This window comes from Sciurus carolinensis, chromosome 3 (genome assembly GCF_902686445.1).
Source record: "Sciurus carolinensis chromosome 3, mSciCar1.2, whole genome shotgun sequence".
Classification (NCBI taxonomy): Eukaryota; Metazoa; Chordata; class Mammalia; order Rodentia; family Sciuridae; genus Sciurus; species Sciurus carolinensis.
Window position 1 is genome coordinate 68,744,531 of NC_062215.1, and position 24,470 is coordinate 68,769,000.

At 44.2% G+C, this 24,470-nt stretch overlaps 1 protein-coding gene across 1 annotated transcript; it reads right to left on the minus strand.

Annotated features, from left to right (window-relative positions):
* Positions 1–343: 343 nt before the first annotated feature.
* LOC124979426 (serine protease 40-like) lies at positions 344–8,301 on the minus strand. The gene is made up of 6 exons (XM_047543848.1): positions 8,154–8,301; positions 7,301–7,463; positions 7,016–7,195; positions 5,259–5,545; positions 3,127–3,302; positions 344–637 (listed from the first exon to the last, which is right to left on the minus strand). The coding sequence occupies exons 1-6, from the start codon at positions 8,299–8,301 to the stop codon at positions 344–346; spliced, it is 1,248 nt and encodes a 415-aa protein (XP_047399804.1).
* Between the last annotated feature and the right edge of the window lie 16,169 nt (positions 8,302–24,470).

A 24,470-nucleotide genomic window follows, 5' to 3' on the forward strand; every position in this document is an offset into this window, starting at 1 on the left:
CACCGAGGTTCCAGCCTCACTGTGGCTCCTTCTTCTAGAAGACTGCATACCTGAGGACAGTGACTGAACCCCCGGATGACCAGCCTGGTCTCCTGGATGTCCCCTCAACTGCCCCTGCCCAGGGAGGAGGGAGGCCTTCTGCTACTGAGCAACTTGAAGCCCAGTGGGGCATGAGGTGTGGCACTGACAGGTCCAAAGCAGGAGCCAAAAGCTTCTTGGGTTGTTTTATTTCGTCAGCCCTGGGCCTTAGGTGGACAGCACAGCCCAGAGATGGAAGCATGGAAGGACAGTGCAGTAAGGGCCTTTGTGGAGGAAAGCTGGGCATTGAGGTGCTGTGAGCCTGTCACCGAGCATTGAACGAAATCAGCCATAGCAGGAGGAACTGAGAAGACAGCAGCGCAATCATCCCGGGCTTCAGAACAGGGCTCAGAGCAGGATGCTTTTGTGTAGGTGGGGCCATGGTGGTGCTGGGGGTAGAAGCCTCCTGCTTGTGGTACTTGATCCAGTCAGCAAAGTAGCTGAGATTGGTGAAGACACTGGGACCAATGGGAGAGTGACATTCTGTACTCCAGCTGCTCAGTCCAAACAGGTACCAAACACCTTCCACGGGGCAGACCAGGGGACCCCCAGAATCTCCCTGAGGAAAGAAACCAAGACCATATAGTAGAACCAAGACAAGGAGCAATATGCATTACCCAGTATGGAGTGGACAAGATGGACACTTTCTGAGCAGTGCTCATCAGAACCATGGGGGTAATTTTTAAAATCCAGGTACAGAGGAAACCCCTGGCTCAACATCTCCAGGGCAGGACCCTAGAGCCCCATTCCACAGCTGGCAGTCTCAGACCTACGAGAAAGAACCATGCATCCAATGATGGACTCCCATCCACAAGTATGCCCTCCACCCTTCTGTCCACATGGGAGAGATGCCCTTGAGGTCCATGGGGTGGGTGGCTGGCTGGCCCGGAGGCCTGGCCCACGGACTTTGGTTGAACCCTCTGCCCAGCATGGCATCTATGCCTTTGTCTCTAGTGTTTCTTTAATTCCTTGATTGAGCTTCTTTAGCTAATGCCAAGCTGTTGAATGTGCTAAGGGTAAAAAGGTGCTGCTGGGCCCAGCCTGGGGGTCAGCTGGCACCACAGGGAGCTGCCGGATCTCCGGAAGAAGACTGGGTACTGTTAAGAATGGCAGGGCCCCCAGAAGGGAAGGTCCCTGGTGTCACAGGTGAAATGCTTTTATCTCACAGGCCAAAAAAATGGAACTCTAAGAAACATGTTGCCCTCCAGCCATCTGTCGAATCACACCCCTGAGCAGCCTCTGCACAAGCAGTGCTCCACGAGTCACCAGTGTGGCAGGCCCACATGTCCCCACCCCTGCACACGTGAAATGTGAAAAGGGGGCCACACAGGCAACAGGAGGAGGCCCAGGAGGACTGCACCAACTGGACCATCGGAAGCTTCTCTAGGAGACTGCGGGGAGCAGAGGCCTGAGTGTGGTCAGACACAGGGGGAGACATGGAAGTGCTCAGCAGGGAGGTGAGGGGACCCAGTGCAGATTCTGAAAGGATGGATGTTCTGGGACTGCTGGGGCCAGGCCGGCAGCAGGGTTCTGGGACGAGTGAAGATGCAGCTGTAGGAGAGGGGTGGCAGTGTCTGATGGGAAATGGTCAGCACACAGGGGTGCCATGCCTGACCTCCTCTTCAATAGGTTCAAAATGCAAGGCAAGAACAGCAGACTGAGCTTGGAGTGGTGGTTGGGTCTCAGTGTCAGGAGAGGTGAAGAGTGCAGGGGAGGTAGGAGGGACCTCCTGCAGCATCTGACAGACAGGTAAGGATGGAAAGCAAGAAAGAACGCACGCAAACACCCCAGAGGCGAGTCCTGCTGGGGAGTGAGGACGGAGTAACCGGAGGAGGTTGTGGGGGCAGGAAGTGAACGTGTGAGGTGTTTCCTGACGTGTCAGAGTAGTATACTTCTGAGCTGCAGGGACAGCCAAGGCAAGAGCAGGAGCAAGAGGGAAAGTGCAAAAGAGGAAGGGGAGGCTGCAAGAGGACACCTGGGGGCCACAGCTCTCAAGGAGGTCAGAGCCTCTCCAAGCTTGGCTAGGGCCATGTATCCTTAGAGTGTTGTCCACTTCCTCTCTGGGCTTTAGTTTCCCCACCATGGAATGGAAAGTTTACACAGCGAACATTCATAATCATGCATCCCATGATGGACTCATATCCACAATATATAAAGAACTCCTATGATTCAATACAAAAGACAGATGACCCCGTAGTTGGGGGGGAGGAAACTTGTATGCATTTCATAAAAAGGGTAATAACATGTCTTAAAAAGTTTGCAGTAAACATATGAGAAAATATTTATCTTCATGAGGTACCAGAGAAATGCAGATTAAAAATCACAGTGGTTAAAATGAAAATTTTGGGTGATTCAAAGTACTGGCAACAATGTACAGCAAACTGAACACTCACTCTCTGCTGGTGGAAGTGTAAATGGATACAACCAGCTTGGAAAGCTGTTTGGGGTATCCTCATGAGAGGAACATATGCATACCTCATGACATAACAACTCCACTGCCAGTGTAACTCCCAATCAAAATGTGAACCTAAAGCTCACACACAGCAGGATGTTCACAGCAATGACATTCACACAGACCCCATATGGAACCTGCCCAAAATTGCTGATTATAAGAATGAATAAGTATAAATGTGTAGAAATAAATGTCACTGGCATATTATTGACTAAAAGAGACCAGGCAAAAGCCTATATCACATATAATTTGCATTCAGGTTAAGTCAAAACACAAAGTTATGGCACCTTAGAAGCCAGGAGGGGGGTATTTTGGTGGAGTTAGTAACAGGAAGGGGCAAAAAGTGGGATCCTGTGGATGCTGGTATATGAATATATCCCTTTCTAAATATTCATCAAACTGTTCAAGTTATATCTCCTCTTCCCTCCATGTTATACTTGACAACTTTTTTTTAAAGATACAAAGAAAATGGATGGGATATATGGTGCTCTTTAGGGGCTTTAGGTACAAAGAGGATATAGGGGGAGGGAACACAGACAACACAGCAGCAGAGAGGTGGCCAAGCTCAGCTGCAGAGTATGAGCTGGTTCACTTACTCGGCAGATGGATGATCCATTCATGTGGTCCCTGGCACACACCATGTCCTCGAATACACCAACAGGTCTTGGGTCAGTTGTGTTGGGATCTGGATATCTATAATAGGCGTTACAGTCCTCACTGTCTAAGAGACTGACCTTTGCCTCCTGAAGTGGTTTGTCAGGTGGCAGTAATTCTGTGGGAGGGGATTCAGATGTGAGGTGCAGCCCAGAGCAAAGCCAACTCCCTCTCCATCCTGCCTGCTGAAGGAGGGTGCTCTCTAGATGGCAGGGGCTGGGACATGCAAGACCAGGGGAAAAGGTGTTTAGAGAGCCATGGTAAGGGGTCTGTGTGGAAAGGACCAGGATGGAGGTCAGTGTGGCTGCCAAGGCCCAGAGGAGGGACTTGAAAAGATGAGGCACAATCATAGCAGGGTCCAGAACAGGCAGTGACCTCCTCACCAGGTTGTGGCATCGGGATTTTATCCCAAGCACACTTGAAAATATCAGAAAGTTCTACTTATGTTTCAGAAACAATTCTCTGGCTACTTGTGGAGACAGGGCTGGAGGCAGAAAGGATGAAAAATAGGATTCCCAGTCTGGCTAGGATGTAGCAGTGGCATGTATCACAGGTGCCAAGTAAGACTGGACCCATCTCAAGGAGCAAGTAGACTTGGATAACTGGATCCTACATCTGGTTGTCACTCACAGATGTGGCTGGGGTCCCCACATGAGCTAAGAAGATGGCTTACTTTGGCACAGTGCTTGCTAAGGCCCTTATGGGTGGCAAATCCCAGACCTGAGTCCAGGCCCAGCAACCGTGGTCAAGGGAGGGTGTGGTAAAAGGACGGCAAGGGCATAGTCTCTCACTAATGTCAGCTACTTTGTGCCCTAGTGGTTGTCCCAGTCCATGACTTCCCTTTATGCTCCAACTACTATCCAGACCCATTTTGGAGATCCTTCTTGCCTTGCTAGTGGTTCTTAAAGAGTGACAATACATCCCAGCAGGGTGTCTTTGGAAATGTTGAAGGGTTAGCTATTCTAAAGACCAGACTATATGACTAACGTTTATACACCAGGAACAGGAATGATGGATCTGACTTGAACCCCAAAGAAGCTCCTGTTCCCAAATGCCTACATAGAGATGTTCTGCCAGATCATAACTCTATGAATCATGCCAAATTTCTATTTTGCTTTCTTTTCATTCACAATGTATTTTTCAAAATCAAAAGCATTCTCCATTGTGCAAAAATCTTTGCTTGACATTTTCTCTCTCAATCTAAAACTACACAGTCATCCCTCTGTATGTGCTGGGACCCCCATATCAAAATTTCAGATGTTCAAGTCCTGTATAAAACAAAATGGTATAGTATATGCATAGAACTATGCACATACTCTGTTAGGCTCTAAGTCATCCCTAGATTACTTCTAATACCTTACACAATGTGAGTTTGGTGTAAATAGTTGTTATACTATAATTTTTATGGAATAATGAAAATAGGTGTTGCTCTACCCCCATGTTTCCCCCACCATTTTGGTGTGTGTGTGTGTGTGTGTGTGTGTGTGGACTGAAATCAGGAGCATTTAACCACTGAGCCACACCCTAATCCTTTTAAAAATTTTATTTAGAGACAGGGTCTCACTAAGTTACTTAAGGTCCCACTAAGTTGCTGAGGCTAGTTTTGAACTGGTCATTCTCCTGCCTCAGCCTCCTGAGCCACTGGGATTATAGGCATGAGCCAACATACCTGGCCCAACAATGCTTTAGATCCACCATTGGTTGAGTTTACAGAGGTGGAACCTGTGGAAGTTGGCAGAATGGACTGAGCAGTGAGGTTCACAGAGGTAAATGCCCTTCTGCCATAAACACCCCAGCTTGTCTCAGCCAGATATATGTCCTTTCCTTAAGGACACTCAACACCTTCAATGGTCATGAAAGATAAAGCAGAGTCTTGGAGTGTGGTTGTTCAGAGCCCTGGAACTGAGAATGGCTCAGAGTCAAAGAACCCAAGTTTCTGACTCTAAAAGTAAGAGGTTTTTGTTGTTGTTGTTATTGTTTGTTTGTTTTTTTCACAGTTGACTGAGGAAACTGTGAAGCTGTAGAAGGACAGGAAGGGCCTACAATGGTCTCTCAACCCCTTGCCCTCTTTTGCCTGTATGCTCAGCTTCCTCGACTGTCATCCCCCAGCCACTTATCCAGCAGGAAATCTTAGGGTCCGGCTTTGTGGAGCTCCTCGGGAGACAGGCGGGTAGGATGTGAGGGTTGAACTTCACAGGCATGTGCAGCTGCATCAAGCAGATGTCGTTCGCTAAGAAATGTTGCTTGTCGAAGTCTGGGTGGACAATGAGCTTGCCCACTGTCATCTGCATGCTGTAGTTACTGGGGTCCCTCAGCCGGTTGTATCCTAGCAGGATCTGGTAGTCATCTGGGTTGTAGGACCTGTTGGGGGCAGATCCTCTGAGAGCTGCACAGGCACCCTGGCCCTAACTGCCCAACCCCCTGCAGGCAACCAGACCTCACCCCATCATTTCAGTAGTTTCTCTCTCTTCCTTTTCTAATACTGGGATAGCCCTTCTCTTCAGGTGAGTTCAGTTCTGCCCACAGCCCTAGGATATTAGTCCTTTGAAGGTTTCTAATAGCTTTTCAGGAATGCTCCAGAATCCAAGGAGCAGAGGACCTTATTGCTGGAAAGAAATATAGGATACATCAAGCTGCTCTCCGTCTTGGAGGGGAAGAGAGGAGGCTCATTCTCATCCCTGATCAAACCCTCTTAAGGCCCAACAGGCTTCTCCAAGTCCCCACATCCCAGGCCAACATGACCCATCCCTCCAATCCTCACACACCAGCCTCTCTACAAGCTGGCTCCCAACTTGGGCACAGGCACCCAACAAGTAGTGGTGGAGGAAATGGAGGAATACATAGAAACTTCCTGTTTTTGAAACACTAGTGACCTCCCAGCCCACATGTCCTGCTTGTGTGGTCCCCCTACCCAGATTCCTCATGCCTGGATCCTTCTCTCCCAAAGACCCTCCAGTTCCATGCTTCCACTCTGAATGGAAACATGGGGGCTCTCCTACCATGCCCATGGGGTCTACCATGGAAGTTAGGCTTGTGCCTTGCTTTCAAGGTGGGACGTGCAACTCCACATCTCCCATGTGGGCTTTAAATGGGGCTTGATACTCCTGGGTGCTGAATACATGAGTAATACCCAATTGGGATCTCAAAGTCAGCTATCCTGCAGCTGCGGCTTCTGGGTTGAACTGTGACGTCCTCCTTTCTCTCTCTGGCCACAGAGTGAGTCACTCTCCTGATGATCCGCCTCGCTCTCTCAGGGCAGAAGCTATTTACTCACCCCTTATGCCGGTCTGGGGGATGGTGGTGCCCTCATCTCTTCCTAAGTACATAACACCACAGGAGTGGCAGGAATCCCTGGTGCTGGTTAAACACAGGGTCCCAGGACAACTCCAGAGAGGAATGTAGTGGGATGTGCAGGTGGCCAGGACCCAGGGGAGCCTCCAGTGAGTGTGCCCTGGATAGCTGTGGAGAACACTGGCTAGAGGAGGCCAGATGCAAGGCTAGCCCCAATCCACCTGCCCTGGGACACAGGGCCCTAGGACTAGCATTCTGACTAACAGCTGGAGGCTGTGCTGCATGTGTGACCAGGGACAAGGACACAGTCACTACCATTTGCACAGGAGTTAATGAAGGTCTGATGATACCTGCTGACACTTTCTAGAGGCAGCCAGGACACAAAATCCACCCTGAGGGGAACGAGATTTTGCTCCCTAGTGTTTACGGAAAATAAGAAGTAGAGGTGCATTTCAGAACTAAAGTCTGATTTCTGGTATTTGTCGATAATCCCAACTAGAGTAAATTAATTTCCAGTTAGCGTCATCTTGGTAGGTTTACCAAAATGGGGGGGTGGGGGAGTGCAGAGCAGCCTTAGGGTGTGAGATGAAGTCTGAGGCCTCTGCCTGGAAGATGCCCACAGACAAGCAGGGGTGGCGTTCCAGCTGCACGGCACCATTGCCAAAGGCGGGGCAACAGCACAGGGACACCTGATGGCAGCCGGCTATCCCAGAGCAAAGCCTAGACAGCAAAGTCTGGGCACCTTCACTTTCTATCCTGCCCACCCTGCGCCTCCCTCCTGCAGTCCCTTTCTAGTGGCTGGGGCCCCACAGAAGGAAATTGCACCTTTGGAAGCAGTGGGCTGCAGAGGCCACCCAGTTGCTGTCAATGAGGACAGCTCCACAGGTATATGTGCCATTGAGAAATAGACTGGCCTGCCATGGCCACTGTTGAGGTTCTGCATTCTGACCACCAAAGATCTTCCCTGTAAATCTGGTCCTGCCACATACTGTGGAGACAATTCCAGACATGAAGCACCCTGCATTCAGGATACCAACCCTTGGTGCCCCCAAATATCAACTTCAACAGGACCTCGGGGACACCATGGCCCCTCCTGTCATTTCACTGGCAGGCATATCCAAGGCCCAGGATGAAGTGAGAGGCCTGATGCTGTGTCTCAGGGAAAAGGCCCCAGAGAGCAGAGCTCTAGTGAGGGTGGCGGGTCCTGAACTGGGGGCTCTTCTCAGATCTTATTTCACTTAAGGAGCACAGACCTATTTGAAGACAAACTGAAAACTGACAGAGGGATACTGTTCAGAGCTTAGGTTGCTTGACTGGGCGTGACCTCCCACCTCCACTGGTTAAAGAGAAGGTGTGAAAACCCACCAGAAGAGCTAATCCAGGACCTTGGTACTTGAACTGAGATGCGATTCATTCAGGAGAAAAACTGCGGGGGAGAGGGGTACCTTTGTGTATTCTCCTTCCGCAGGCCTTCACAGTCCCCCTCCCTCTGCCCCCTTTCCTCAGTCCAAAGGCCTCCTGGCTGCCTATTCCCAGGGCTTCCACAGCTAGACTTGGCCTGACTCTGGTCATCCTGGAAGATGTCAGGGGTCAGGAGTAGGCGAAGGGATATGAGTCTGGCTGAGAGGCGACTGGGACCTCGCCCCTCTGAGGCCACCCCTTGCATCTGCCCACTTACTCTCTGTTAGGTTGGGCACGGTGTTCTGGGCGTGCAGTGGCTGGAGGCACAAGCAGAACAGGAGGGCAGCCAGCACCCAGGGCCCCTGCCTGCCTAGGCCTGATTGTTTGGGCCCGGCACCCGCCATCTGGTCAGTTTGCATCTGCATCGCGGACTGATCACACAGCGCGTGCTCCCTAGTAAACAGCTCTGCTGGCAAACGGCCTGGTCCTGTCCAGGGGCTCCAGGGACTAGACTTCACCAATGGCTGCCCAGTGCAGGAAGTGGCAAGCCAAATGTGCTAGAACCTCTGGTTTGCAGGAGACAACAATCCCTGGGAGCCCCCAGATTGATGGAAGAGACCGGGTGTCAAAGGGCTCCTTTGCAGAATACCTTCACCGCATCCCAAAGATTCTGAGTCTCATCCCACTAAAACGTCCACTCAAAATGCAAAATGTCATCATCCAAACCGAAAAATCACCACTTCATCAATTCAAAGTCCACACTGTCATCATCAAAATCCTCTAAATCAGGTATGGATGAGCTTCCCCAGCAGTAATCTATTAATATGGCTCTTGAGCACACTTCTTGAAACATTTCCAACTCAAGGCTTTGTGCGAGCTAGATAACTGGTGTACCACCGAGCTACATTCCTAACCTATTTTTTTTTTTTCTTTTGATACCGTTTCTTGCTATATTGTCTAATCTGGCCTAAACTTGTGATCCTCTCACCTTGGCCCCAGAAGTTCCTGGGATTACAGGTGTGTGCCACCATTTCCAGCCTCCTGGTTCCTTTTTATTGTCTTTATGATGCTTCTTGAAATTCTTGCAACTTCCACCCATTGCCCAATTCCAAAGTCATTGACCTGTTTTTAGGTATAGTAGTTCTCCCCTTGTCCTGGGTTTTGCTTTCCACAGTTTCTCATGATCAACTTTGGTCCAAAAATATTAAATGGAAAATTGCAGAAATAAACTTAAGTTGCAAACCATTCTGAGTTTGTGTAATGAAATATCACACTGTCCTGCTCCATTCCACCCAGGATATGAATCATCTTTTATTTTCTTTTTTGTTTTGAGTTATACATAACAATAGAATATACTATGACATAATTATAAATATGTAGGGTTTTTTTGTTTGTTTGTTTGTTTTTGTGGTGTTGGGGATTGAACCCAGGGCCTTGTGCATGCAAGGCAAGCACTCTACCAACTAAGCTATATTCCCAGCCCCATATGACATAATTATAAAAGCAAAGACTATAATTTATTCTAATTCAGTCCCCAGGATTTCCTCTTGCTCTCCCTTCCTCTTCTCCTACCCTCTGCTCTACTGATCTTTCTACTATTTACTTATAGTTTTTTGTCGGTTTGTTTTTACTTAGTGTCTTATAAATGTATATGATGGTGAGTTCACTGTATTATATTCATATATATACATATGAAAGTTAGATCAGACTCATTCCACTGACTTTCCCTATCCCGTCCCTCCTCTCTTCCCCTTGTTCATAGATTTTTAATTTTTTCATAATTATATTTGTGTTTTATTAGTGCATTGTAATTATATATAATAGTGGGGTCCATTGTGACATTCAAACATGCACAAAATGTAGTCTACTCTAATTGATTCCCCAGTATTTCCCCTTTCTTTCCCCTGTTTCCCTTTTTCTACTCTTCAGGTCTTCTTTTAGTTATTCATAAACTTTTTGTTGGTGTATCATATCTATACATAAAAGTGGGATTCATCATGTTACATATGTACATGTATATAATACAATATGGTTGATCTTATTCCTTAATAATTTGTAGGGAATAACTAGGAAATAATAATTTGCAGTCTCATCAACAACATATAAGTATTCCTTTCTCTTCACATCCTTACCAGTATGTATTGTTTCTGTTCCTGATGGTTGCCATTCTAGCTAGGGTGAGATTAAATTTTGGTGCCATTTTCATTTGCATTTCCCTGATTGTTAATGATGTTGAATTTTTATTCACACACTTGTTTGCCATTTTAATTTCTCCCTTTGAGGAATGTCTGTTTATTTTATTTGCCCATTTACTGATAATTCTTATTCTACATGGAATAAAGAATAAAAAACAGGAAAGTATAATAGGGGTTTATAATATTAGATTTAGGACTTTCATTTACTATAATGAGAATCAGGAAACATGGGTATATGTAATATATATGTTCATTACATGAAATTATATATGAAATTACATGTATACACATATAATCTCTAATAACATGTACTAGGTTCTATGAGTATGTGTGTATGTGTATATATATATATATATATATATATATATATATGCACATGCCTACAGTGTTTTCTAATTTTCAAAGCAATTTATTTTATTGGTTCGTCTTACTTATACATGACAGTAGAATCCATTTTGTTGAAATTTGCTTTTTGCACTTTGGAGTTTTGTTAAGAAATCACTTCCTGAGCTGACATGTTGGAGTGTTGGGCCTACATTTTCTTCTAGTAGGTACAGGGTTTCTGGTCTAATTCCAAGGTCTGTGATCTACTTTGAGTTAAGTTTTGTGCAGGGTGAGTGATAGGGGTTAAATTTCATTCTACTACATGGATTTTCAGTTTTTAAAGCACCATTTGTTAAAGAGGCTATCTTTTCTTCAACATATGTTTTTTGCACCTTTGTCTAGCACAAGATAAGTATTTATGTGGGTTTGGCTCTGTGTCTTCTATTCCATCCATTGGTCTTCTTGTCTGTTTTGGCGCTAGTACCATGCTGTTTTTGTTACTATAGCTCTGTAGTGTAATTTGAGATTCAGTATTGTGATACCTCCTGTTTGTTTTTCTCATCAATGATTGCTTTGGCTATTCTGAGTCTTTTATTTTTCCAAATGAATTTCATGGCTGATTTTTCTATCTCTGTGAAGAATATCATTGGCATTTTGATGAGAATCAGATTGAATCTTGGAGTGCTTTGGTAATATAGTCATTTTGACAATATTAATTCTCCCTATCCAAAAACATGGGAGGTCTTTCCATCTGCTAAGGTCTTCTTCAGTTTCTCTCTTTGGCATTCTATAGTTTTCATGGTAGAGGCCCTTCACCTCTTTTGTTAGATTGATTACCAAATTTTGTTTTGTTTTAAGTCTATTGTGAATGGGATAGTTTTCCTAATATATTTTCCAGCAGATTCATCATTGGAGAATAAGAACTCAATTGATTGCTGGGTGTTGATTTTGTGTCCTGATACTTTGTTGAATTCATTTATAGCTCTAGAAGTCTTCTAGTGGAATTTTTGGGTCTTCTAAATATGGAATCATATCCTCTGCAAATAGGGATAGTTAGAGTTCTTCTTTTCCTTTTCATATTCCTTTAGTTTTCTTCTCTTACCTAATTGCTGTGGTTAAAGTTTCAAGAACTATGTTGAATAGGAGGAGTAAAAGTGGTCATTCTTGTCTTGTTCCTATTTGTAGAGAAAATGCTTTCAGTTTTTCTCCATTCAGAATAATATTGACCTTGGGTTGGTCATATGTTCTTTACAATGTTGAGGTAGTTTCCTTCTATCGGTAGTTTTTCTAGTGTTTTAAACTTTAATGGGCATGGTACTTTGCCCAGTGCTTTCTCTGCATCTATTGAGATAATCATGTGATTCTTGTCTTTAAGTCTATTTACATGATGAATTACATTTATTGATTTCTGTATGTTGAATTAACCTTGCCTCTCTTGGATGAATCCCACTTGATCATGAGGCAATAATTTTTTGTTGTGTTTTTTATGTGATTTACCAATATTTTATTAAGAATGTTTTCATCCATGTTCACCAAAGATATTGGCACGAAATTTTCTTCCCTTAATGTGTCTTTGGTTTTGGAATCAGGGTAACACTGGCTTCATAGAATGAGCTTGGAAGAGTTCCATCCTCTTCTATTTGATGGAATAATTTGAGGAGGATTGATGTTAGTTCTTTTTTGAAGGTTTGGTAAGAACTCATTTGGTCCTGGGCTTTTCTTTGTTGGAAGGCTTTTGGTGGTTGCTTCAATTTCATGAGTAAAATTGATCTGTTTAAGTTTTCTGTGTCTTCCCAGTTTAATTTGGGTAGGTTGTATGTCTCTAGGAATTTGTTCTTATCTTCAAGATTTTCTAGTTTATTGGCATATAAATTTTCTGATGATCTCAGTTTCTGATGATTTCAGTAGTATCTGTGGTGATATTTCCTTTTTCATCTTGGATTTTGATAATTTGTGGGGTTTCACTCTTATTTATTTATTTATTTATTTTGGAGGGTATTGGGGATTGAACTCAGGGGCACTTGACCACTGAGCCACATCCCCAGTCCTATTTTGTATCACTGAGTTGTTTAGCACCCTTTGAACTAGTGATCTTTCTGCCTCAGCCTCCCAAGTCACTTAGTTTGACCTAATGTTTATCAATTTTGTTTATTCTTTCAAAAAATCAATTCTTTGTTTCATTGATCTTTTGTATTTTTTAAAATCTCAATTTCATTGATTTTGGCTCTGCTTTTAATAATTCCCTCTCTTCTACTGATTTTGGTGTTGGTTTGTTCTTTTTTTAGGGTCTTAAGAAGTAGTATTAGGTTGTTTATTATCATTCCATACTTCTAATGTATGTATGCATATATCAATGTATTAATGCTGTGAACTTTGCTCTTAGAATTATCTTCATACTGTCCCAAAGATTTTGTGTAATATCCCTATTCTCATTTACCTCTAAGTAATTTTTTATTTCTCCCTTAATTCCCCTGATATCCATTTATCATTCAAGAAATTATTATTTAATCTCTAGGTGTTACAGCATTTTTTGTTTTTTATCTTACCATTAATGTCTAATTTCATTCATATGATCTGATAGAATGCAAGGTATTTGTCTATTTTTTTGTATTTGCTAAGATTTGCTTTGTGACTTAAATATGGTCTATTTTAGAAAATGTTCCATGTGCTTCTGAGAAGGAAATAAATTTAGTCATTAATGGATGAAACATTCTAAAGATGTCTGTTAGGTCCAAATTATCAATTGTAGTTTTTTTAATTCTATGGAATCTTTACTTAGTTTTTGTTTGGATGATCTATCCAGTTATGGAAGAGGCATTTTAAAGCCATCCAGTATTATTGTATTGTGGTCTATTTGATTCTTAATATTGAAAAGTGTTTGTTTGCTATACATACATGCTCCATTGTTTGGAACATGAATATTTAAAATTGTTTTATCTTCTGGATGTATGATTTCCTTAAGCAGTATAAAATGTCCTTCTTTGTCTCTTCTGATTAATTTTGGCTTGAAGTTCACTTTATCTGACATGAAAATGGTAATCGTGCTTGTTTGCAAGATTCATGTGAGTGGTATGGTTTCTTGCCATCTTTTTACTTTCAGTGTGTGAATGTCTGTGAAGTGCCTGTGAAGTGAATCTCTTACAGACAGCATATTGTTGGGTCTTGTTTTTTTAATTTAATCTTCCAACCCGTGTTTTGATGAAAGAGTTTTGACTATTTACATTCAATGTTATTATTAGGAGAGAATTTTTATTTTCTGCCTTTTTGATTTATTTCTAATTTTTAAGTTGAATTTGATTTTCCTTTGAATCAAGGGACTGTGCTTCTAGTGTAGTTCCTCTCTGCTGGTTTTTATTTTTATTTTTCATTCCTTCTTCATGAAATATTTTATTGAGTATGTTTTGTAGTGCAGGCTTTCTAGTTATAAATTCTTTTAGCTTTGTTTATCACAGAAGATTTTATTTCATCTTTAATTTTGAGGCTTATTTTTGCTTGGTAGAGTATTCTTGATTGGCATCATTATCATTCAGAGCTTGGTATATTCCAAGCCTTCCTCACTTTTAGGGTCTATGTTGAAATTCAAATTGGTTTACCTCTAAATGTGACCAGTCATTTTTCTCTTGCAGCTTTAAAATTCTATCTTTATTCTACATGTTAGGCATTGTTTTAGTCAGCTGTTTCGCTGCTGTGACTAAAAGGCCCAACCAGAACAACAGCAGAGGGGGAAAGGTTTATTTGAAGGCTCATGGTTTCAGAGGTGTCAGTCCATAAAAGGCTGGCTCCATTCCTCGGGGCTCAAGGTGAGACAGAACATTATGGTGGAAGAGTGTGGTGGAGGGAAGCAGCTCACATGATGACCAGAAAGCAGAGAGACTCCACTCACCAGATACAAAAATCACCCCAAAGCAACACCCCAAATGCCCCACCTCCTCCAGCCACACCCTACCTTCCTTCAATTACCACTCAATCAGGTGATTAATTCACTGATTAAGTTCTCACCACCCAATCCTTTCCCCTCTGAACCCTTTTGCATCGTCTCACATGTGAGCTTTTCTGGGATACCTCAAACCAAACCATAACATTCCAACCCTGGTCCCCAAAAGCTCATACTCACCTGACAATGGAAAATACATTTAGTCATTCCTAAGAGTCCTCAGAGTCTCAGCAGTTCCAAGATTGTTAAAGTTCTCTGAGGCTCAAGGTAGTCTCTCATTGTGAGTTCCTGTAAAATTCAAAAGGTATTGACAAGTATCCAAAATATAAAGGTACAGAGTAAACATTTCCATTTGCAAAAATAGGGGCATAGAAAGAAGGGATAGGACCAAAGCAAGCCCAAAATTCAGCTGGGCAAACTAGTCCTGTTGGTCCATATCTAGCATCTGGGGCACATGGCATCGTGATGGTCTCTCCAAAGGGCTTGTGTAGCTCTACTCCCATGACCTTGTTCATTGCAGCCCAAGTGGCCTTCCTGTTGGCTTGTGTCTGCTCAATTCCTGCAGCCTTCCTAGGACAATGTCCCACATTGCTCGCATTTCTTAATCTCAGGGGTCTCCACAGCAACTTTGTTTTCCTCTTCAAATCTCTGCACTTTGCCTTCTTGGGGGTGCCCACAGGGACTCCAACCCTGCTGCACCTTGCCTGGCCTCTAAATCCTTCCTTGATGGAAGCCTCCATGACCCCCTGTTGTATCCCATGGGGGCTCATGTAATGGGGGGTAAAGGACGCAGTGTCAATAACCACCCAGACACTGGGAGCCAGGTAAGAGCAGGCGAGAGCTGCTGACTCCTTTATTGCGGAAGCTGCTTCTTCTTTTATTGAGTACCTATCCAATCGGCACCTCACTCAGCGTGTCACACCACTCGAGACCACCAATCATTTAGTCTCCCAGAACCACCAATCATTTGAGGGTTTTGTATTTTGCACCAATGGAAATATATTACTCTACATTTTCCCCTTTTTCTTTTTTCTTTTTTTTTTTTGTGCATTGTTAAGTGTCCTCTGGCCAAGAGTAACACTATAACACCACCAGGTGGCCAACCTGCGTGGACACTGCAGGAGATAGGTGACTGTGCCTGTCTTAGGTTGTCTCCCTCTGGAGATCTTACCCATCGTTGCCTACCAGCCATCATCAATCCTGAGTGTATAGCACATATTATAAAGACAACATGTTGATGTAGGGGCTTTTGGAGTTTTTTGCTGTTGTTTCTTTTTCTTCCTCTTTAGTTGGTACACATCATCATATTTCTGGAGGTCATCATCATTATTAGGTAGCTCTGCTCCCTGTAATCTTCGATTTGAACCTGTAATGAATTCCTTAACAGCATAGAAAGGTATATCATTAGAAGCATTTTAGTCAAGCACAGGTTTGACATTCCTCACAGGTACCCACACCGGAGTTTTGCTGGTTTCTGGAAAGACAGAAGCATAACCCCTACCTTGAGAGAGAAGGGGATGGGGCCCATGCCATTGAGATGATATGGGGTCTTTCCACCTAACTAAAGGCAAAGGAGAATGAGCTGGTAAGGAGTCCCGTAGGTGAAACAGCAAAAGCGGCTGGGCGAGAGGCAGTCTGCAGAGAAGCAGATAAGCATTCCATGGATGCAGCAAGAGCAGAGATTGGGGCAGAAAAGGAGAGACCAGGGTCAGAAGGAGGGAGTGGAAGAACTTCTCTGGCGGCTTGAATCCATTTAGCTATAGGTTCGGCACGGAGAGGAGCAATGGCATTTTTAACAGCGGTAGTGGCTCCCTCCCAAACAAGTTTTTTAACAAGAATATCCTTAACGAGCTCATCAGAAATAGTGCGATCAACAGCAGTCTGAACATGTATGAAGAAGTCCATGGGGGTTTAGGGGGAGGAGAAGGAATGGAATGCGGGACGTTAGAAGGGGAAGGTTCAGTGTCTTCCTCAGAATCAGAGAAAGACGGAGCGTCTTTAGAGGACAAAGACAAAGGAGATGAGTGCAAAGTCAACTTATCATCATCCACGGAAGCATTAAGTTTTTGAAGTATAGCTTCAGCGGAGGAACCCTGGAGGGACGCGATGATAGCTAGGAGAATTGGAAAAAAGGTAGCGGAGGGAAAGTGACCATCTAAACCTCCCTTTTTCAGGCCAAAAGAAGGAGCCGCATCCAGATTTGTGGGTCCCAAATATTTTCAGGATTAATCCAAGGTGCCAGAACTATAGTCTCATCCCAAAACTTATCAAGGTCAGAAGTTTTTACTTTAAGGCCTATCTGGGACAGAAGAATTTGTAAAGCGGATAATTGAGGCATTTTCCAGGTAGAAAGGAGGTTGCCCATGTTGAGGGGATGCAGAAGAGAACAGAGGAAAAAAAGAGCGAAGAAAACAAAGAAGAGGCACACAAAAAGAGAAAAGTGAAAGGAAATCGTAAGAGAGAAAGTGAAAGTAAAAAGGGAGACAAAGAAGGGAGCCCTAAAAATGTGGTGGATCAGTGTAAATGCTTAAACAGGGGACTTGCAACGTTTTTCAGGCGTTGCCCGTATGCCTGCCACAGTGTCTCTGATTGTTCCCAAGCCAATTCAGGCAAGAGTGGTTCAGCGTTTAGGCGTGATCAGGGCCGAAGTAAACGCCCCAGACGAAAGTGTTGCAGCTCAATGAAACTAGGGAGAATATGACGAGACAAACAAAAACGGGGGAAAAAGAAGGAGCCTATCTTACCCTATAGGTTCCGTATAACACAAAACATAGAAAAAACCCCGAGAGACACATATAGTGTCGATAGGGGCCCTTACCCGACAGCCGAAGAAACCACGGGAGCTGAGAGCCGAAGAAAGGGGCCGACCAGCAGCGGTGGGATCATTGGACACCAGATGTTGTATCCCACAGGGGCTCATGTAATGGGGGGTGAAGAGAGCAGTGTCAATAACCACCCAGACACTGGGAGCCAGGTAAGAGCAGACCAGAGCTGCTGACTCCTTTATTGCGGAAGCTGCTTCTTCTTTTATTGAGTACCTATCCAATCAGCGCCTCACTCAGCGTGTCACACCACTCGAGACCACCAATCATTTAGTCTCCCAGAACCACCAATCATTTGAGGGTTTTGTATTTTGCACCAATGGGAATATATTACTCTACAACCCCCTAACTCCAGCATCCCGCATTTCTGTAAAACCAGCACCATGTGGTTGATGCCAACGTCTACTGCCACCTGGAGTAACCAAGCCTCCAGGGACCCTGACTGTAGCAGTCTCTTGAGTGCCTGGGTAGCTAAGCCTGTTGAAAAAACTTCCTAGGCCCCCTTGTGCAAGAAGGGTGCACTGATGTATAACCAATAAGTTTGAACTAAAGAGGAATAAGATTAGACGTTCAGAAAAGGAAAGGGCAGAAATGTAGGTTTCAAGCATCCACTAGGGCTCTTACAACATGTGGCCCATGGATAAGGGGGTCCTACTGTATTAGTTATGGAAGCACTGAAGCACTCTATTCCTAGAATCAAAATTTCTATTTTTTGTTTTGGTGTTAGTCAACTTTGTGTCACTATAACAAAATACATGGGGTATTCAACATAAAAAGGCAAAAGGTGTATTTTGGCTTTTGGTTTCAGAGAGTTTCAGTCCATGTTTGCTTGGTCATGTTCCTTTTGGGCTTCAGGGAGCACAGTTCTAGTGGGAGGTCTTAGTGCACAGGCGGTAAACCCTCAAAGGGACCTCACCTCTTCTTCCTTCTCTCTTTTGATTCCCAGTCATGAGTTGCAGGGTTTTGCCATGTTTTCCCACCATGATGTGCTGTCTCACCAAAAATAACAGGGCCAACCAACCATGGACTGAAAGCTTCAAAACTTTTAGTCAAAATAAACATTTTGCCTTTATAAATGGATTCTCTCTGTTACAGTAACTGGAAACTGACTAACATACTGAGCAACAAATCATAAGCCTAGAAATTAAATTCTGATTAAAACATCAGAAATTTATGGTATGGCTCAACTTGGTTCTCCATTCAGGAGCTCACATTCAGTGTGTCTACTGGCTACAGGTTCACTGATGGCTCTGGGATATAAACTACTTTTGAGCTCACTTAATGCCACTGAACTGTCCTTAAAAGTGGTCAAAATGGTAAATTTATGTTAAGTACATTTTACCACAATTTTTTTTAGAAACTTAAGAAAAAGTTCCCTCTCCAATATGGTCAGAGATGTAGAGGATAAGATGGAGAAATTTATGGGAAATCTGGAGGGAGTGGACGGAGTGGGGAGGCAAGAAATATGATGAGGGCCTCAGAGGAGGCCTCTATGTGGGGACAGGCAGGGTTCCAGAAGGCAGGAGCAACAACTGGGCAGGGCCAGGACAAACCAGGCAGGTGGTCTGAGGACAAAGCCAGCAAGTTGGGGAAAATGTCTTAAAGAAATTTGGGAAAGGAAAGGCACTTTGGAGAGGCTGGAGTGTCAAGGATCTGCTCTCCACCATTTGGGCTGCTTCTAAGGGCATCCTCAGATGTCCTGCTCCTGGTGGGTCCCAGACCTAACAACTACCTCTACCTGCATCCACTCCAAGCAATTCCAAACAGGGTGCAGAAGGTAAATTGAGTTCAGGCTGGACATGGAACATCGGTGGCTCTGGGATATAAACTTACGGAGGAGGAACCAGCATCACCCAGAGCAAAGTGACCTGTGGGAAGGGTCAGTGCCAGCCTGGCCCCAGTCATCAACATGAGAACCACACCAGTAACTGCTATCCACACAGTTCTCTGCACAGTCTCTGCTGGCTGAGTGCCTGCCTTCACCCAAACTCAGCAAAGGGCAGACCTACATCTCTACATTCTCTGCATTTTCCTGCCCAGTCAGGTTTCCTAGGAATAAGTTGCTACCAGCTTTGCCACCAGGTGGCAGCACTCACCCATTTGATATAGCCTTAACCCACTTGCATACTTAAACCAGGACCTAAAGTCATGGCTCCAAATCCTTGGACTGGTACCCACTCTTTAAACTATCCTCGGCTTCAGTTTACCTATGATCTCTGTATCCTTCCCATTGCCAGCACCACCCCAGACCCCTTAGGAGTCCCTCTTTCTCCTCTTCGCTTATCAATTGAAGTTTATTCTCTCTGGAAATCCCCTTTGTATTTTGTGTGTCCTTGGAAAGACTTTCTTCCTCTGTCCTATGGACTTGACGTACACCTTTCTCACTCTCCCAGCTGCTCTGAAGAGTCCCTTGAGGAAGAGACTGCATCTGTCTCTTGTTTGTGTCATAGACCTGTCGTAATGGACTAGCTCTGTCCAGTTTGGATATGATGTCCTAAGGCCTCTGTGACTGTCCCTTCATCCACAACCATGGTGGCAAGGATGGCAGAAGGGAAGTGATCCCTTGCATTCCTGTGAGACGTTGTATAGGATCGGGAAGGATCCTAGAGTGGGCAGGACTGAGCGGAGCTGGCTCCATCCATGCCTCTGTGAAGATCCTCCCCTCTGATTCTGGGGGTGGTGAGACTGAATGAGGCCTTGAGATGTGATAAGGCACTCAGCAGTTTGTTCCTTTACAAAAATGAAAGGCACCCCCCACACCTACCTGCATGTTGTCTGAGAAAGGAAAATTGTCTTTACTGTCCTTGAGGGTAGCTCCAAGGACACAGGTTTTTGATACTGGATGCCAAGGATCCCCTCCCCAGTCTCAACAATATATGAAGAAACCTTCAGTGCTGCCTAGGTGAGCAGGTTCCAGGAAGCAGCAGGTGAGGATACCCGAAAGAGGAGCGCTGTCCACTCTTGCTGGCATCATGACATGCTGGTGCTCAAGGATGGAGTCAACTGTGGCTGTACTCCCACCTCGCTGGGCTGGGGAAACACAGTGTGCTTCTCATGTTACCTATAACACATCTAGATCAATCCAGGAATCTGCATCTTCCTCAATGTCAAGAGTCCCTTCTCCAAGATGCAGTCTGTCTCCAAGATGGTACCGGAATGAACTGAAGGACACTCACCTCAGCTGATGTGAGTCCAGCCCTCATTTGGACTGTCCTGTCACTAGGACATGACTCCCTCACACATCCTGGGGAATGTAGGATTAATACTGTGGAGGGCCACTCAGTGCAGCTTGCATAGATGATGATGTGATTCTTCATGATACAGCATACTTCTAGAGAAACATCACAGGTGCACATACAGATACTTGCTTTAGCATCCTTACAGTTTTTCAGATTGTAATTCTAGAAATGGAACCAACACCCATCAGGAAGGCAAGTAAGTGGTGCAACAGAGAACAGAATGCTATAGAGTATTTTCATAGAATAAACTAGATCCATGTATGACAACATTGATTTGGAAGAGAGGGTACTGCATGGAAAGTGCAAGTAACAGATGAAGTGACTGAAATACCAAACATAGAAATCAATGTAATAGATAGTTTGGGAATCACACATTTGCACTGAATTTGTGAAAAATGGGTTTAAAGACTATACAGTTAATCCAGGGTAGAAGATGCCTCTGAGGAAAGAAATATTTGAAATATTCTAAATGTTATTTAAAAATAAAGTAATATATTTTATCATATAAATAAATATAATTACATAAAATATTTTAAGGTGAAATATTACATAACATAAAATATATTTTATGAAGAATAAATTTGATATTAAAAATGGTTGGAAGCAAATATGGCAAAACATGAACATTTGTTAACTGTGTATAGTCATCCATGAGCATCTGTTAGGATAGTTCACAGTGTCAATAAAAAATAGTGCTGGCAGTAACATTTTAATTTAAATAAATGAATAAAACAAATTCTGGTTGTAAACTAAACAACAAAGGACACAGGATGATATGGAAGACAGAAGATGAGAAGGAGGAAACCTCCAGAGCAGGCACAGGAGCCAGTTAAAGGTTTTGGCCAGAGGGGAGCATTCCAGGGTGGGGAACAGGGAGCACACAGACTCCAGGCTTGGCGCACACTGGTCACGCTATGCTAAGGAGAAGAGGGTTGAGGGGGACAGCAGCCTGCAGTGCTAGAGGACAGCCACAGAGCTTTATAGACCTGGAGAGCAGTTGGAGCTACTTTGTTTATTTTCCAGACATTACGGACTTTCAGGTGGCTTCCAAAGGGGATTGGACGTGGTGGTCAGAAGAGAAACATGGGCATGGACTAAAGAGACTTTTCTAAAGCATCTGTGCTGACAGCCAATAATATGAATCCTACCACCTATGGAATGGAATAATATAAAGGTCTGACTGCTGGGTAAAGGGATGATATTGATGCTGCTATGTGTATCGGAAGTAAATGTGGCTATCCAAGAGCAGGAAACTGGCAGTTTGCATGTGAGAAATGAAGACCAAATGCCATGATCTTTCCTGCCAGCTCCCCAGCTATGGATCCAGGTGTCATCAATCATTTATTCATCTGTCCCAGAACTGGTATGGGCAACTGGGCTGAGTTAGGAGTCACCTTGTGAAGTGGAAGTGGGGCATGGATAACAATAAGATCCAGCCCTGCATCCAAGAAGTTAAATGTGTGCAGAGCTGGATCAGTGACTGATCAAAGGGAGCAGAGAAGAAAGTAGCAGAGAGGGAGAGGAATGGAGGGGAAGGAGAGGGCAAGAAAGAATAGTTGTCATTAGCAATAAATATGACTCAATTTTTTAAAAATTTGGGTTTAACCAGGAGACTCAGCCAACATTCCAACATTTTTTGATATACACCAAAAATCTGGTAATTCCAAATGTGTCAATGTGGTCAAAGTCTCTAGAATCTCAAGTTCCATTCTGGAAAAGCACCATATCACTACTGTGATATTCCTGATCAGTTCTGCTGCCTTTGCAAGGGTAGTCCTCTTCGTACATCTGGCCTATCATAAGGACACCTCCCTCTGACTCCAGGTCCTCTCCAGTCAGTTGTGAACCTGGGTGCCCTTTTGTCCTTGCAGATGCTGAGTTTGGTCCTGTCACTTTGAAGTTTAGGTTACCTACCTTCCTCCTTCCTACTGCAGCCAGTTGTCCCACATGTTCCAAGGCAGTACCAGGTCCCTCACACTTCTGGCTCTGTTCAAACTGAGTGCTTCACTTGGAATTTTCTCCCCCATTTTTTGCCTTCGTTTAAATTACCTGGTGTTAACAAATGATTTTAATCTTCAGTCCAGCACTGACCTCTCTGTGTTACAGCATGTGCTGGTGGGCTGAACAGACTTAGCCCCTGCCTTCATGAACTGGATCCTGATAGTAAAGTTAGGTATGCGTCATATCCAGTGCAGCCAAACTTGAGGTACCTGTGAGGGGAGGAAAATAAAGACTCACAAACGTAGATTTTGAAGATAAAACTGGGATCAGGTGGAGTGCTGATCTCTGATGGAGAAGCAGATCTAAAGAGTTATACCAGCAATCTTTATATAAGTCTCATTAAGAGGTTAAAGATTTTAAGTCAAAGAAACTAGGACATCTATGTAGCTTTTCCTCAATTGTTACCCACAGTTGGAAAGTACAATATTAGGAGCTTTGTGTAGCTCTCAAGAAAGTCCATTGTTAAAATTTACTGTGAAGTGGGCAGGCTCAGGAGAAGCAGGGCTGGTGAAACCTTTTGGTTGTCTAGCAGAAGACTTCCTCTATTCCCAAGGAGCTGTATGCCTGAGATCAAGGTCAGAGCTGATAGGGCTCTTGCACAGAGCCTCCTCATGCAGGGCATTGCCGCTGCAGCTAAGCATCCTGTGCCCTTGCACAGGAACATTCCCAGGCACCAGGCATGCCACAGCCATGAGGTCATCAGAGACCCCCAGTCTCAGTCACTGCTCTCCCATCCTCTGTCACCACTCTCCACAAGTATAAACCACACAAGAACATACTAAGAAAAAATTGGGTAAACATTATAAAAGAACTAAAGGGCAATATATAAGTTTAAAGAAGGGAGCTAAGGTCCACCCTACATGTCAGGGGGCTTTTTCCAGAAGAAGAATCATTAGAACTGACACCTGAGTGAGCAGAAATGAAGTATGCACAGAGGATAGCAATGTTTCCAGGTTACAAGGGTCATTCATGCCTCAACAAGTGGAAAGGAGGTAAAATCACTGGAACAGAAAGGACTAAAGAGGGAGGGAGGAATGAAGACAGGCTGCACTGCATCTTGTGCATTAGAAGGAAGTTCTTTGTGTTAGTCAGATTTCTATCACTGTGAAAAACTACCTGAGGTAATCAACATAAAAAGGCAAGAGGTTTATTTTGACCGGTGCTTTCAGAGGTTTCAGTCCATGATTGCTTGGCCCTATTTCTTTAGGTCCATGACAGGACAGCACATCATGGCAGGAGTGCATGGTGGAGGTCAGCTCACCTCATGACAGCTGAGAAGCAAAGACAGAGGAAGGGTCCAGGACCACAATACCACCATCAAGGACATACTCTAAATGACCTAAATTCTGCCAACTAGGCCTCACATATTAAAAGTTTCACCACCTCCAAACTGTGTCACACGCTAAGGATCAAACCTTTAATGCATGGGCATTTGGTGACATTTCAGACCCAAGAATAGTGGTCTTTGTTTTTTTTTTTTTTTTAATCTCAAGAGCAATGATAAACCAGTGGAGAGTTTTGTTGATTATCAGCAACATGCTGATGATGTGATGCTGATGAGGATGGTAGTGGAGTGCTGGTGATGACAATGATGATGATCATGAAAAGGAAGATGTGGTGATGGGGACAGGATGGGGTGATGATGGCAGTGATGAAGACATGGCAATACTGGCAACACCGAGATGCTGATCCAAATGGTAATAATGATGAAGGGTTTGGTGCCCAATGCCTTCCAGAAGACAGAGGCAGGGAAACTGAGGGAGTGAAGTTGGAAATAACAGAGAATTTGGAGTGAGACATTATGCTCTGACATTTGTTTATTTTATTCATTTATCTATTTATGTGTTTGTTTACACAGGGTCTCCCTGAGTTGAGGGGATTATACAATCTGGCTGTTTTAGTCAGCTTTTTTTCCTGCTGTGACTAAAAAGATCTGGCCAAATCAATTTTAGAGGAGGAAAGTTTACTTGGGAGCTCATAGTTTCAGAGGTCTCAGTCTGCAGACAGTAGGCTCCATTCTTCAGGGCTCGAGGTAAAACTGAATATCATGGTGGGAGAGTGTGGCAGAGGGAAGTGGCT